Genomic DNA, 13,540 nt, shown 5'->3' on the forward strand with positions numbered 1-13,540 from the left:
ACATAACATGTCTCTGTAAAAGACAATAGGTCTCTCTCTCTCTCAACCCCATGCCCCCACAATACCCTTTGACACTGTTAGCTCTCAATGCTGGCTACTTAATGGTCAGGTTGGGTTACACACACTTGTAAATGATACGGCCTCATATATCTTGCACTTCATAAATTATTATTAAAGAACCTGCAAACTCTAATGAGCATGCGCATTTAGGCAGGGAGCTGGCAAGTAAAGAGGCCAGTGTGGATCGAGCAGCAGAGCCAGGATGGACATTTCTGTTTTGCCTAACAACAACCACCCAGAGAAATTCCTCCAGCTGGATATTAGAATGCTGCCAGCTGCACACAGTGTGTTCCAGGTTGGGGCAGTAATGTCCAGTCAGAAACAATGGCAGAACAGGATTTACTCTCAGGTATGCACCATTGTACTGTCTTTCCTTCTTTACATGGTTCAGAAGAACAACTGGCAGCCAGGTTCAACACCTTTCTTCCAGTAAGACTCTGGAGACATTTTCTCTCTGTCCACAGGTTTAATAATGTAGAAAGTGTGAAACTGAAACAAAAATGTAACACAATTACAACTGTAAAGTATAATCTTTAAATTACATCTTCTATAGACTGTATCCACAACATAGGATAAACTAAATCAACATTATGCAACACATTGATTGCAAAAGTAAGCATAACTAAACTCTGAATATGTGGTTCACTAGTTTATCAAAGTTACAAACCAAACTCCACTAATGTTACAAAATATGAGCACAGGACTAGAGATAAGTATCAAATAAACAGTATACATACAGATAATGCCACAAAGACGAAGGCTGAAAGGCTGATGCATGAGGATTAGTGCCAGTCATCGAGGCCGTGTGTAAACCTCCATTAACTTCCTGCCTTTTTCAACTTCCTGTGGTGCCAAACTATTCACAAAACCACCTACTGTGTTGTTGTGCTGCAACAACACTGTCAGCACACTCCCCGTCTGGGGTAATTGAACGCCACTATCAACATAAAACAAATATTTATATAACATCTTAATCCTACTTTGAATGTAACAGAAGAATGAGCTCTGACACAGATCTTAGAAACACTTTAGGTCCATCCTGTCTAGACACCTTGATCTCTGCTTTGAGGACCTTGTTGTCCTGGCTGGGGAAAACTTGGGTGATAATTCCCAAAGGCCATTCATTTCTTTTAAGCTGCTGATCTCAAAGGAGCACAATGCTTCCAGGCTCCAGATTGGGTTGATTGTTCTGCCACTTCTTGGCTGCAATGTTGAAAGATACTGTCCTCTCCATTTACTCCAGAAAGTCTGGGCCAGATGCTGGACTTGACGCCATTGCTGCTTGCTGATGTTAGAGTCTTCAGGTGGGGCCGATGGAATACCTGCCTTCTGAGTCAGGAGGGTTGCTGGGGTGAGCAGAACAAGGTCACTTGGATCAACAGATACCGGTATGAGAGGTCTAGCGTTGATGATTGCTGCTACTTCTGCCATCAGTGTAGTAAGCACTTCATGTGTCACGCTTGATGTCCCGAGTTGTAGAAACATTGAATCGAGGATCCTTTTGGCTATTCCTATCATCCTCTCCATGAGCCACCCATGTGAGATGCATGGGGAGGGTTGAAGACCCACAAACAGCCCTTTTCTGCTAAGTACTTCTCAATTGCCATAGAGTCAATATTGGAAAGGATCTTTAGTTCAGTTGATGCTCCCACAAAGTTTGTGCCCCTGTCGGAACGTATTTGTTTCATGGGGCCTCGAATGGCTTGAAATCTCCTGAGGGTACTGATAAAGCAAGAAGTGTCCATAGACCCTATAACCTCTATATTGACTGCTCGAACAGCCATACAGGTAAAAATCACAGCCCATCTCTTGCTATGTGCGAGACCACCTCTTGTGTGCTGTGCAACAACACTCCACGGGCCAAACAGTCCAACATAGGTAAATGGAGGTTCCATAGAGAGACGATCTGCTGGCAGGTCAGCCATCTTTTGTTGTTCAGGGAGACCACGGAGCTTTTGACAAGTGACACAGCGGTGCAGGAGGGTGCTAACCAGTCTTTTCATACCTACAATCCAGTAGCCTGCCGCACGGATGGCACCCTTCGTGAAATGAGGGGTGCCAGAGGGGCTACTCAGCTATTACTGGTATCCTTCTTGAGTTCTCGTTTCATTATTGACATGAAGGCAAGATCTTTAAAGGATGGAGCTTGTCTATTATCCTCTTTGGTCAATTGGAACACTGTGTAGCCTGACTCAGTATCCTCCACATCATGGGCATGATTTGACTGCTTGGAACTGTATTTCTCCCTTACACTTGGACGTGGTTCAAAAATGGTTGGGTGGTCCTGTTCAAGGGTATTGGTAAAGAAAGTCATCACACTGTGTGGCTTATGAACACGTCCCAGACAGACATTGCCCACAATCACCCATCCCAAATCTAGTTTCTGAGCATAGGGAGCTTCAGGGGGTCCACTGATGCATTTGTGAACCTTATGAAGTCTAATGACATCACGGCTAAGTAAGAGCATAACGGGCACATCAGGTTCAAGCTCGGGAATAAGGTGGGCAACTGGTTTCAGATGATTGTGGTGAAGTGCAGCACTTGGCATTGGAATTGCCGCTGTTGTCTGGTATGTCATTACACTCCAGTAGGCTTGGTAGTAGCTGAACTGTCTTACCATCCAGTGATTCTGCACAAAAGCCTGCAGCCATTCTGCCCATGTTCTCAGTCATGCCAGAGCAGGTTTTCAGAGAGTAAGACGCAGTAGGGCCTTGAATTTTAAACATTTCAAAGAAGTCAGAGTGAGCCAAAGATCTGTTGCTCTGCTCATCCATAATCACATAGGCTTTCATGGCTTTGTTGCGTTCTCCCTTAGGGTAGACTTTGGCCAGACAGATCTTGGAGCAGTTCTTGGTAATGCGGTCTCCTCCACAAATCTGAGTGCACTGGGTAATGACTTCTACAGTTTGTGTGGGTTCTAGCTCCCCGCCATGCTCTTTCAAAGTTGGGTTTGAGTCCTTAACCCACGGTGCTTGACCTGGGTGTAGAGCAGAAGAGTTTATCACTGTTGCAGTCTGTACACTTCACAATGCTTTGGCACTCTCATGCAGTATGTGCTGAGGAGTTGCAACACTTAAAACAAATGCCATTCTCCCTGAATTCCTCCAAGGATTTCTCTCGAAATGCACGGCACTTCTGTAATGTGTGGGGTTTCTCTTATCTGGATCCTCCACATTATTCTTGTGTCTGTCTTGGCCTGAGTGAGCTGCAGCAGACACTTCTGTTCAGCTTTTCAGCTTTGACCATGTCAGTTTGACAAACAAAGTTGAAACTTGGATCATTTCTCATCTGTGCCTGTTGATAGATGAAGGCGACAAAAACTGAGAATGGGGGAAATGCGACATGATGTAACCATTTGTAAGTGGATCCATGAGAGAGCCACTTCTCTTGTATACTGTATAATAGCTTCTACACTATTGCATTCACACCTCTGGGAGTGTCAAGATAAGCAAGACCAGGCAGATCTCCCTCTGCCTTAGCAGCATCTATTTCCATCAGTAAGTCACTAAGATCCTGCAGTTTGGAGTGGTCTTTATTGCCAATTTTTGGAAAACTATCAACTTTTTGGAACAAAGCCTTCTCAATAGCTTCAGATGAACCATAACAAGCATCCAGTCTACTCCAGATCATGTTCAACCCCTTAGCTGGTTGGTTTATGTGGATGGACCTAATGCGTTTTGCATGCTCAGTTGATTCCCTTCCCAGCCATTGACGAGAAGATCCATTTCTTCATCATTTGTTAGGTTTAGGTCTCTTATTGCATTCTGGAATGAGCGACGCCAGGCCCTATAGTTTTTAGGTCTGTCATTATTAAACTGTAATAGACAGGTTATAACTAGCTCACGTCATGCTAGATATCGAACAAAGTCTTTCATGTGTGGATCAGCGGAGCAACTGGGCCACTGAGAGTTGCCACATGGGAGAGAGGGAAGAATGTCCATGGTATTGGTAGTATTACAGGGTGGCTGATGTGCAGATAAGCTGCCTGAAGGCATCAAAAGGTCTTTATAATCATTTTCTTTAATTGCTGTGTGCTGGTGCTCTCTCTGTTAATCTGAGGTGTAATCCACATCTGGTGTGACTAATGGATTAAGACCTTTATGCTTACACACAGGATATACGTGGGTATCGTAGACGTTAGTATTAGCAACATTAGGGGGCTATCTCTCACTGCATTGAGACATGGCGTGTACACCGAACTATGCAAAGTTAGCTCAGGAGGTGGCTGTCGTGTCTTGTCCTGCAAGCATGAATCCTCCTGTGGTGCTATCTCTATGCCTTCTGATACTTTAGCCTCTTTCTCCACATACTCTTTTGTGTGCTCAGTTGGGTCAAGTAATGTCGAATTGAGGGGAAGTTGACAACTGTGTCTTCCTTCACTAGCTTTAACCACAGCTTCTAAAGCCTCTGCCTTTGCTACGGCTGCAGCAGTTTCTTTTTCTATAGTCAGCATTTCTATTGAAGCTTCTAGGTGAGCCTTTTCCATTTTTAACTTCATCACCCTCTCTGCGAACAACAAATGTGCTTTTGCCACTTCGGCATCAGCCCTGGCTTTTGCAGCTGCAGCACTTGCTCATCCACTTGAACGTGTGGCTGACGTGGAGACATAAGACCTTTTTGTCATTGAAGATGACTTTGAATCCATATCGTAGATAAGCAAGGGCTACGTAGCATGATGACGATTGCCGTAGTCACATGCACCGTATTACCTTGTCTGTTAGTTGGTGTCTTTTCACTGTACTGTCTTTACTTCTTTACATGGTTCAGAAGAAGATTATAAATTACAATTGTAAAGTATAAGTTTTAAATTACATCTTCTATAGACTGTATCCACAACATAGGATAAACTAAATCAACATTATGCAACACATTGATTGCAAAAGTAAGCATAACTAAACTCTGAATATGTGGTTCACTAGTTTATCAAAGTTACAAACCAAACTCCACTAATGTTACAAAATATGAGCACAGAACTAGAGGTAAGTATCAACTAAACAGTATACATACAGACAGTGCCACAAACACGAAGGCTGGAAGGCTGATGCATGAGGATTAGTGCCAGTCATCAAAGCCGTGTGTAAACCTCCGTTAACTTCCTGCCTTTTTCAACTTCCTGTGGTGCCAAACTATTCACAAAACCACCTACTGTGTTGTTGTGCTAAGGATACATCTGCAACAACACTGTCAGCACAACCATGTAACAGCCATCTTTCTGTATATGAATCTTTGTGTCTTGCCTTTAAAAGGAATAATTTTGTTTGTTTTCTTGTTATTCTACATTACAGTTACCGCCAGGGATGGACTGGGACAAAAAATGGGCCCTGGCATTTTTGGCTTAGACCGCCCGCAACTATGTCTTAGAAGCATTTGACACTGTTTTACTCTTATTCAGTGTGGGCATACCTTTTGCTAATAATACTTTTACACTTTTTTTTTTTTTTAAACTTACTTTAGTAATGCTTAAATTGCAAAGCTTTGACGTATCATTTAGTTTTTAAAAATCTGTTATTTCACCTGCTTGAGGGCTTTTTAGAGAGAATCACAGAGGCTACAAATTCAAACTACTGTGCAGCCTTTCAACACACCTTTAACCTAAATATCTAAAATGCTATGATGCAGCCTAAAATGGACACTTGCTGCTCATCCAACACTTCTCAGCCTTGACCGTTTGCTATTTTATCAGATTAAGGTGCCATGGCTGCCAGATTTGAGGAAGTATGCAAATGTAAATAAATATTCATATTAATCAATCGCCAACTCATCATCACTGCTGCTGTCTTCACCTACAGCAGAGTCTGCCCAAGCCTTGAAGGGGACCTAAGCAATATTTGATTTGGGCCCCCCTTCATACCACTTCATTGTCCCCTGAACTTAATTGTTATTAATGGTGGAGGGTTAAAGTTGATTTTTTTTTTTTTTAGGATATATTACAGTTTCAGCCTTTTCAATTCAATTTTTCAATTCAATTACATTTTATTTATACAGTGCCAACTCACAACAAACAGACATCTCAAGGCACTTTATAGTGTAAGGTAAAGACCCCACAATAATTACAGAGAAAACCCATCGTTCATCCTAATCTTAAAAATAGAGAGGGTGTCTGTCTCATGAATCCAAACTAGGAGCTGGTTCCACAGAAGAGGGGCCTGAAAGCTGAAGTCTCTGCCTCCCATTCTACTCTTAAGTATCCGAGGAATCTTGATCCAAGATGGCGCCGCGAATGGATGCCCTGGTACTTCGGTGCGCTCTGTTTTGTTTGTTTTTGTGCGTTATTTCTGTGTCTGGACACTCTTCTGGGTATTCTTACACCAGAGAAGAGCTTTTCAACATTAGGTCCACAACACCTTCGGATTTATTTCCTGTTTTTGTCGCATCTGCGGCGGATTTATTACACACTCTGGCCCAGAAAGTGAGACGCCGAAAGAGAGGGAAGCGCGCTGGCGTGCTTGTGAGGCTAAGGAGACGTGGATTACGCACAGCCTTACCTGGGATTTTCCTCTCCAACGTGCGTTCACTTAGGAACAAAATGGACGAACTGATACTGATGAGGAGCATGAATAGAGACTTTTCCAAATCCTGTGTGTTATGCTTCACGGAGTCATGGCTGTGTGAGGAGATACCGGACTGCGCGCTCCAGTTGGAGGGATTTCATCTCCTCCGCGCAGACCGGCAAGCTGCGCTTTCCGGCAAGGCTACAGGTGGAGGAGTCTGCTTCTACATAAACAGTGGCTGGTGTACGGATGTGACAGTGATTGCTAAGCACTGCTCTCCCTCACTGGAATATCTTTTCATTCACTGTAAACCGTTTTACTCTCTGCGGGAGTTCGCTTCATTCATACTGGCTGCTGTTTACATCCCGCCGGACGCGGACGTGCACGAGGCCCAGTGCGCGCTCACAGAGCAGATTCTGTGCATGGAGCGGACATACCCGGACTCTCTTATCATCGTACTTGGGGACTTTAATAAAGCCAGCCTGAGACAGGAACTTCCCAAATATAAACAATATATCACATGTCCGACCAGAGAGGAGAAGACATTAGACCACTGCTACAGCACGATAAGCGGGGCTTATCACGCAGTGCCCCGCGCTGCACTCGGCCTCTCTGACCACGACATGATCCACCTGATCCCCGCGTACAGACAGAGGCTGAAGCTCTCAAAACCTGTGGTGAGGACAACAAAGCAGTGGACCCGTGAGGCTGTGGAGGAGCTGCACACATGCTTTGAAACTACAGACTGGGACTCAATGAGGGCTGCCTGTGACAGTCTGGATGATTACTTAGACACTGTAACCTCGTATATCCACTTCTGCGAGGACAGCATTGTGCCATCACGCACCAGGGTGTGTTATAACAGTGACAAACCCTGGTTTACTCCCAAACTGAAGCAGCTGTGGATAGAGAAGAGGGAGGCTTTTAAAAGTGGGGACAAAGACTGCTACAAAGAGGCCAAGTACAGGTTTAGCAAGGAAGTGGCCACTGCTAGATCACATCACTCTGAGAATATACAGCAGCAGATCTCAGAGAACGACGCGGCCTCTGTATGGAAAAGCTTTAGGCAGATTACCAACTACAAGCCTAAAACCCCCCACTCCACAGACGACCTACAAACTGCAAATAGACTGAACGAGTTCTATTGTTGTTTTGATGGTCAGTTCAGCAGCCTTCACACCTCCACCAGTCCCAACTACAATACAGCCAACACAAATATTCACCCCCCAACCTCCCCCACTCCCCACACCTCAGAGAAGCCCACATCATCAAGGACTCCCACCCCAGAGTCCCCCTCCTCCCCCACCCCCACAGTCTTTTGTATTCAGGAGGACCAGGTGCTAAAGCAGTTCAGGAGTGTCAAAGCTCGCAAAGCTCCAGGTCCAGATGGTGTCTCACCTGCCACACTGAGACACTGTGCTAACGAGCTTGCCCCATTGTTCACGAACATCTTCAACTCCTCACTGGAGGCTTGCCACGTGCCTGTCTGCTTTAAAACCGCTACCATTGTTCCTGTCCCCAAGAAGCCAAGGATCACTGGACTAAATGACTACAGACCTGTGGCACTGACTTCTGTGGTCATGAAGTCATTTGAGCGTCTGGTGCTGTCCCACCTCAAGTCCCTCACAGCCCCCCTTCTGGACCCCCTGCAGTTTGCCTACAGAGCCAACAGGTCTGTGGACGACGCCATCAACCTGACTCTGCACTTCATCCTACAGCATCTGGACTCCCAGGGAACCTATGCCAGGATCCTGTTTTTGGACTTCAGCTCTGCCTTCAACACCATCATCCCTGATCTCCTCCAAGACAAGCTGTCCCAGATGAACGTGCCTGATCCCATCTGCAGGTGGATCACTGACTTCCTGACGAACAGGAAGCAGCACGTGAGGCTGGGGAAGAATGTCTCGGACTCCCGGACCATCAGCACTGGCACTCCTCAGGGCTGTGTCCTCTCTCCTCTGCTCTTCTCCCTGTATACCAACTGCTGCACCTCTGACCACCAGTCTGTCAAGCTTATTAAGTTTGCAGACGACATGACTCTCATCGGACTCATCTCAGACGGGGACGAGTCGGCCTACAGGATGGAGGTCAAACGTCTGGCGTCCTGGTGCAGCCACAATAACCTGGTACTGAACGCCCAGAAGACAGTGGAGATTATAGTGGACTTTAGGAAGCACACAGCCCCTCTACCCTCCATCATCCTGACTGACACCCCCATCACCACAGTGGACTCTTCTCGCTTCCTGGGAACTACCATCACCCAGGACCTCAAGTGGGAGCCCACCATCACCTCTGTCATCAAAAAGGCCCAGCAGAGGATGTACTTCCTGCGGCAGTTGAAGAAATTCAACTTGCCAGCAAGGACCATGGTGCAGTTCTATACTGCCATCATTGAGTCCATCCTCACCTCCTCCATCACTGTGTGGTACGCTGGAGCCACCACTAGGGACAAACAGAGACTACAGCGCGTTGTGCACTCTGCTGAGAAGGTGATTGGCTGTAACCTCCCATCTCTCCAGGACCTGTACACCTCCAGGACACTGGGGCGTGCAGGTCGGATCACAGCCGACCACTCTCACCCTGGGCACAGACTTTTTGACCCTCTCCCCTCAGGCAAGAGGCTACGGTCCACACGGACCAGAACCTCCCGCCATAAGAACAGTTTCTTCCCCTCTGCTGTTGGACTCATGAACAATTACCCTAAGACTGTTACCACCACCCTCCACAAACGCTGATGACCCTATGTCTATGCACCTGTCTGACTGCACTGATGTACATATTAGTGGAATATAGTCTACATTCTTTTATCTTTTAATTAGTCTCTGCACTGTATATTTTGTAATTTTGTAATATTGTGCTATAGTTATAGCTCTAATATCTCTGTATATTTGCAATTTGTATACTTGTATATTGTCTTATAGTTTTTATACTTATTTGTTTTTTTCTGTAAGCACGAAGTACCGCAGCAATTTCCTAATGCTGTGAACCTGTTCACCCATATGGCAATAAAAACCTTCTGATTCTGATTCTGATTCTGAACCACAAGTAAGCCAGCAGTCTGAGAGCAAAGTGCTCTATTGGGGTGATACGGTATTATGAGCCAATGAAAAGAAGCCAATATGGGAGAAATCTGCTCTCTCTTTCTATTCCCTGTCAGTACTCTAGCTGCAGCATTTTGGATCAGCTGAAGGCTTTTCAAGGAGCTTTTAAGACAGCCTGATAATAATGAATTACAATAGTCCATCCTAGAAGTAACAGATGCATGAATTAGATTTTTGGCCTCAGTCTGAGACAGAAATATTAGAGTGTAGCCTACTCATTAAATTAGTGTTGTTACAAGTGTACAAATCTGCACAGAATAGTCTCTTCTTTCTTTTAGGAAATTGGCATTTGTAAAAAATTAAAACAAACCAAAAAAGTTTCATGACAAATGTGGGCAAGCTTGGGGGGTCCCTGGTGGTCAGGGGGCCCTATGCAGCCGCATATGTCGCCTATGCCTCTGGCCGGCCTGCTTTTGCTGCAGCATTACTGTTACAGAGGACGTGGAGGCTACAGCAGCGAACATGTCTGTGATCTTTACACATTTTGTAGCATCTACAGCGACACTCTTCAATTTCTTCGCACGTAACTTCTCCGCACCCCCTTTCTCCATATTGCCTCTCCTTTAACACACGCGCTCAACACTGAAACTACTAGCGGGAGTAGTTTCGGTGTTCTGCACCACGCAGAGAAAGGGTGGGGCCGCTTTTATCCTGTATCCTGATTGGTTCTGTCCACTGTCTATATTGAAGATGGGCCAATGGGCCGCCCCCTCTAAATTGTGGGCCGGTCTCTTAGAAAAAAAAAAATCCAACGGCATCGGCCCTTGAGGACTGTCGGCCTACCAGGTAAATGCCCGGTACACCCGATTGCCAGTCCAGCCCTGGTTACCGCCAAATTCATCATTCATTTAGCCTGAACACATCCCCCAGCAGACGTCATCATCACTGAGAAAGAGCAATGGGAAAATAGTGGTTTGAACCAGAAGAGCAGGAGAGCACATTAGTATGTCAATAAGGGCCTATTGGTTTTCAAGACACCAAAAACATGAACAAACACTTAAGTTCTTTGTACTGAAAGAATTAATTCTTACAGTACAAAAGTACAGAATTAATTAATTCTTAAGGTTATCCCAGATAATGGAACAGACACATTCTGTTATCTACAAAACTACAAGCTACATTCACCATTCATTTTGTACATGGATTATGTGAGATTTCATGGCTGGAACGTAAAATGTCCTCCAATTCTGGAATGACCCAGAAAGTGCTTGAAGGCATTGAATAAAGTGTGGTATGAATGGGTGAACATGGCTTGTAGTAGAAAGTGCTGTAAATGGCAGTCCATTTTGGGTAGTATAAATGTACAACCCATGCTTTCAGTTTTGGCCACAAGGGCAGAGAAAACTGAAAATACAAGCTCTTTTCTCCAGAGAAAATGTTAAAACTGGATGTTTTGAGAATTCTACTCTGTCTCCACAGAGGGAGCCAAGGGTAAAGACTGAAAGCAGGTCTGCCCCATACCCAGAGGACAGTCCTGCAATGTTTGTAGACAGATACCTGGAGAAGCACATCACTCCAGCCACTCTGAAGTCAAATATTAAACGGAACCCTCTGTACATCGAGGTAAAATCAGTGGATGCAGGAGACAATGAAACATCACACCCTTCCTGGACTGTCAAGGACTATACTCACACAAACCATGGCAACCTTTCAGACTATTTACAGGTAATTTGTGGAGAAGGAAGACTGGCTGAATAAATAATTGTTTTTGAGGGTATGCACATATTCACTTGTTTTTGAGGGTATGCACATATTCACTTCCAATGTCTACTCTGAGTTGGTGAAAGCTTAGTATGTGAAAGCTTTTCACATACTCAGATCTTGATCATGAAGACTGAAGGCAGCCATCATAGTCCAAGGCTATAATGGCCTTTTTTGGGTATAAGTTCATATATCTTTACATGTAGACTGATATTTAGGATACTAGCACCCCCTTGAAAATATTTTTGGCATAGTAGCCAGCTAAGGTGAATATGTGTCTGGTATAAATTGTAAACCAACCTTGCGGTGAAGTTCTTTATTGGTGTATTGGTATACCAATAAAGTTTGATTGCAACATCATCTAAGCTAACAGGGGTTAGCTTGGATGAAGTTGCACTTGTAAGAGAGCAAGATTGATAGGACTATTAATAACATTAAGGAAAATATTAAATAATCTTGCATCTCAAGGTAGTCTTTTATTTTTTCAAACATGCATCATCAATCGCTGCTAATAGATGCCCTTTTTCTTATTTATTTTTTGCCCCTGCTCCCAGACAGCATGAGTCTGTTAAAGGGAACAGATAGATTACAAACACAAGTATCTTGGTGCAGTTTCTCATGTAATGTTTCACATCTTCCTTTTCAGGAGGAGGACAAGACTCCTAAAGATCTGGATTTCTGGCTTGAGGAGCTCTACACACCAGGATTTGATTCTTTATTAAAGCGGAAAGAAGCAGAAGAAAGAAGAAGAATTTGCAAGATTCTCTCTTCAATCACCGTGTCTGTTTTTGCACTTATTATTATTATTATTGTACTAGTTATAGTTCTACAAAAGAACACCTGACTTTTGAGTACATTTTTTAATGGATTGTACAATTTTTTTTGGACTTCTCTGTGGCCCACAGCAGCTGTGGTGGTTGTGTGGTGTGATCTTACTTTGACAAAGAACCACAGGTGGAAAACTGGATTTGGGTAATCATACATGTTTTTGATACACTGTGTAAGGGCCACGAATCCACAGCACGTTTCCTAATAATGGCAAGAATTTGCTGAAATATCTGGCTTCAAAAATCTGGAAATTTGATTTTTAATTAGCTACAGCTATGAAATGACACACACACACACAATAAAATTAATATTATTTTTTTAAATTAATTAAATTCAGTTTTTATTTTTATTGGTCCAAATCAACAACAATTACCTCAAGGTGCTTTACACTGTAAGGTAAAGACTACAAGAATTACAGAAAAACAACAATCAAAACAGCCCCCTATGAGCAAGTATTTTGCAACAGTGGGAAGGAGAAACTGCTTTCCCCACTGCATGTGCATTGAAAAAATCCTCTGTCGCAGTCATCTGCTGCAACTGGGTAAGGGCTAAGGCGAGGGAGACAGGACAAAAGACATGCTGTGGAAAAGCCAAAGATTAATAATAACGATAATACTAATACTACAGAGTGGAGTATAAATAGTGTAAAAAGAGGTGAATCAAAAAGAAATCCTAAGTGTATCATGGGGACCCCCCCCCCCCCAAAAAAATAAATTTGTTTTTTTAGTTTTTCATAAATACCCAAAATTTTGTACAAGCATTCTGTACATTATCATACTCAAAAATGTCATTTAATATTTTTTAAATGGCAATAACCCAAATGCCCCATTATTTCAATGGGGAAAATAGACATTTATTTAATAGACCTTCAATAATTTAGTTTTTCAGAAATGTGCAACATTCAGTGGGCGACCTTGATCAAAAAGTAAATTACACCTGTGTCATATTTTACACACTGTTGCAGATGACCACAATTTACCAGTTATGCAATACAATTATACCTATGGTTATAATGTCATTGCAGTATTTCAGTTTCCAGTTACTTAAAGTGCTCCAGCTGCAGTATGGCCAACAGAATTTAACTTCAGCACCAGGTGGTGGCCGGCGAGGGCCTATTATTACCAGTCCAGTCCATTTTCTTACTTTATACTGTTGTGATACTGTGTTGCTATAGAAATGAAATTTAATTCAATTTGATAAAAGTAAATTGAACCTGGCTTAAAGGGAGTTAAATCAGCTTAAATTTAAAATACACAGTGCTTAAAATATCTGTAATAAAAACTAGAAAACACAAATATTTTAGAAATCTGTCAAAAATATCTTTAAAACTTAAAGTTACTGAAATTACTGAACTGAATT

The 13,540-nt window shown here is 43.4% G+C and overlaps 1 protein-coding gene across 1 annotated transcript; it reads left to right on the plus strand.

Moving 5' to 3' along the window:
• The first annotated feature begins 262 nt into the window (after positions 1–262).
• Positions 263–12,197, plus strand: minar2 (membrane integral NOTCH2 associated receptor 2). Its single transcript, XM_030723891.1, has 3 exons — positions 263–409; positions 11,072–11,317; positions 12,000–12,197. The coding sequence occupies exons 1-3, from the start codon at positions 263–265 to the stop codon at positions 12,195–12,197; spliced, it is 591 nt and encodes a 196-aa protein (XP_030579751.1).
• Positions 12,198–13,540: the final 1,343 nt, after the last annotated feature.

Source organism: Archocentrus centrarchus, unplaced genomic scaffold, assembly GCF_007364275.1.
Source record: "Archocentrus centrarchus isolate MPI-CPG fArcCen1 unplaced genomic scaffold, fArcCen1 scaffold_30_ctg1, whole genome shotgun sequence".
NCBI lineage: Eukaryota > Metazoa > Chordata > Actinopteri > Cichliformes > Cichlidae > Archocentrus > Archocentrus centrarchus.

Coding starts and splice junctions, on each gene's coding strand:
- minar2 (XM_030723891.1), top strand. CDS start 263: ATGGACATTTCTGTTTTGCCTAACAACAACCACCCAGAGAAATTCCTC. Junction 410..11,071: donor AGAACAGGATTTACTCTCAG/GTATGCACCATT, acceptor CTGTCTCCACAG/AGGGAGCCAAGGGTAAAGAC. Junction 11,318..11,999: donor ACCTTTCAGACTATTTACAG/GTAATTTGTGGA, acceptor CTTCCTTTTCAG/GAGGAGGACAAGACTCCTAA.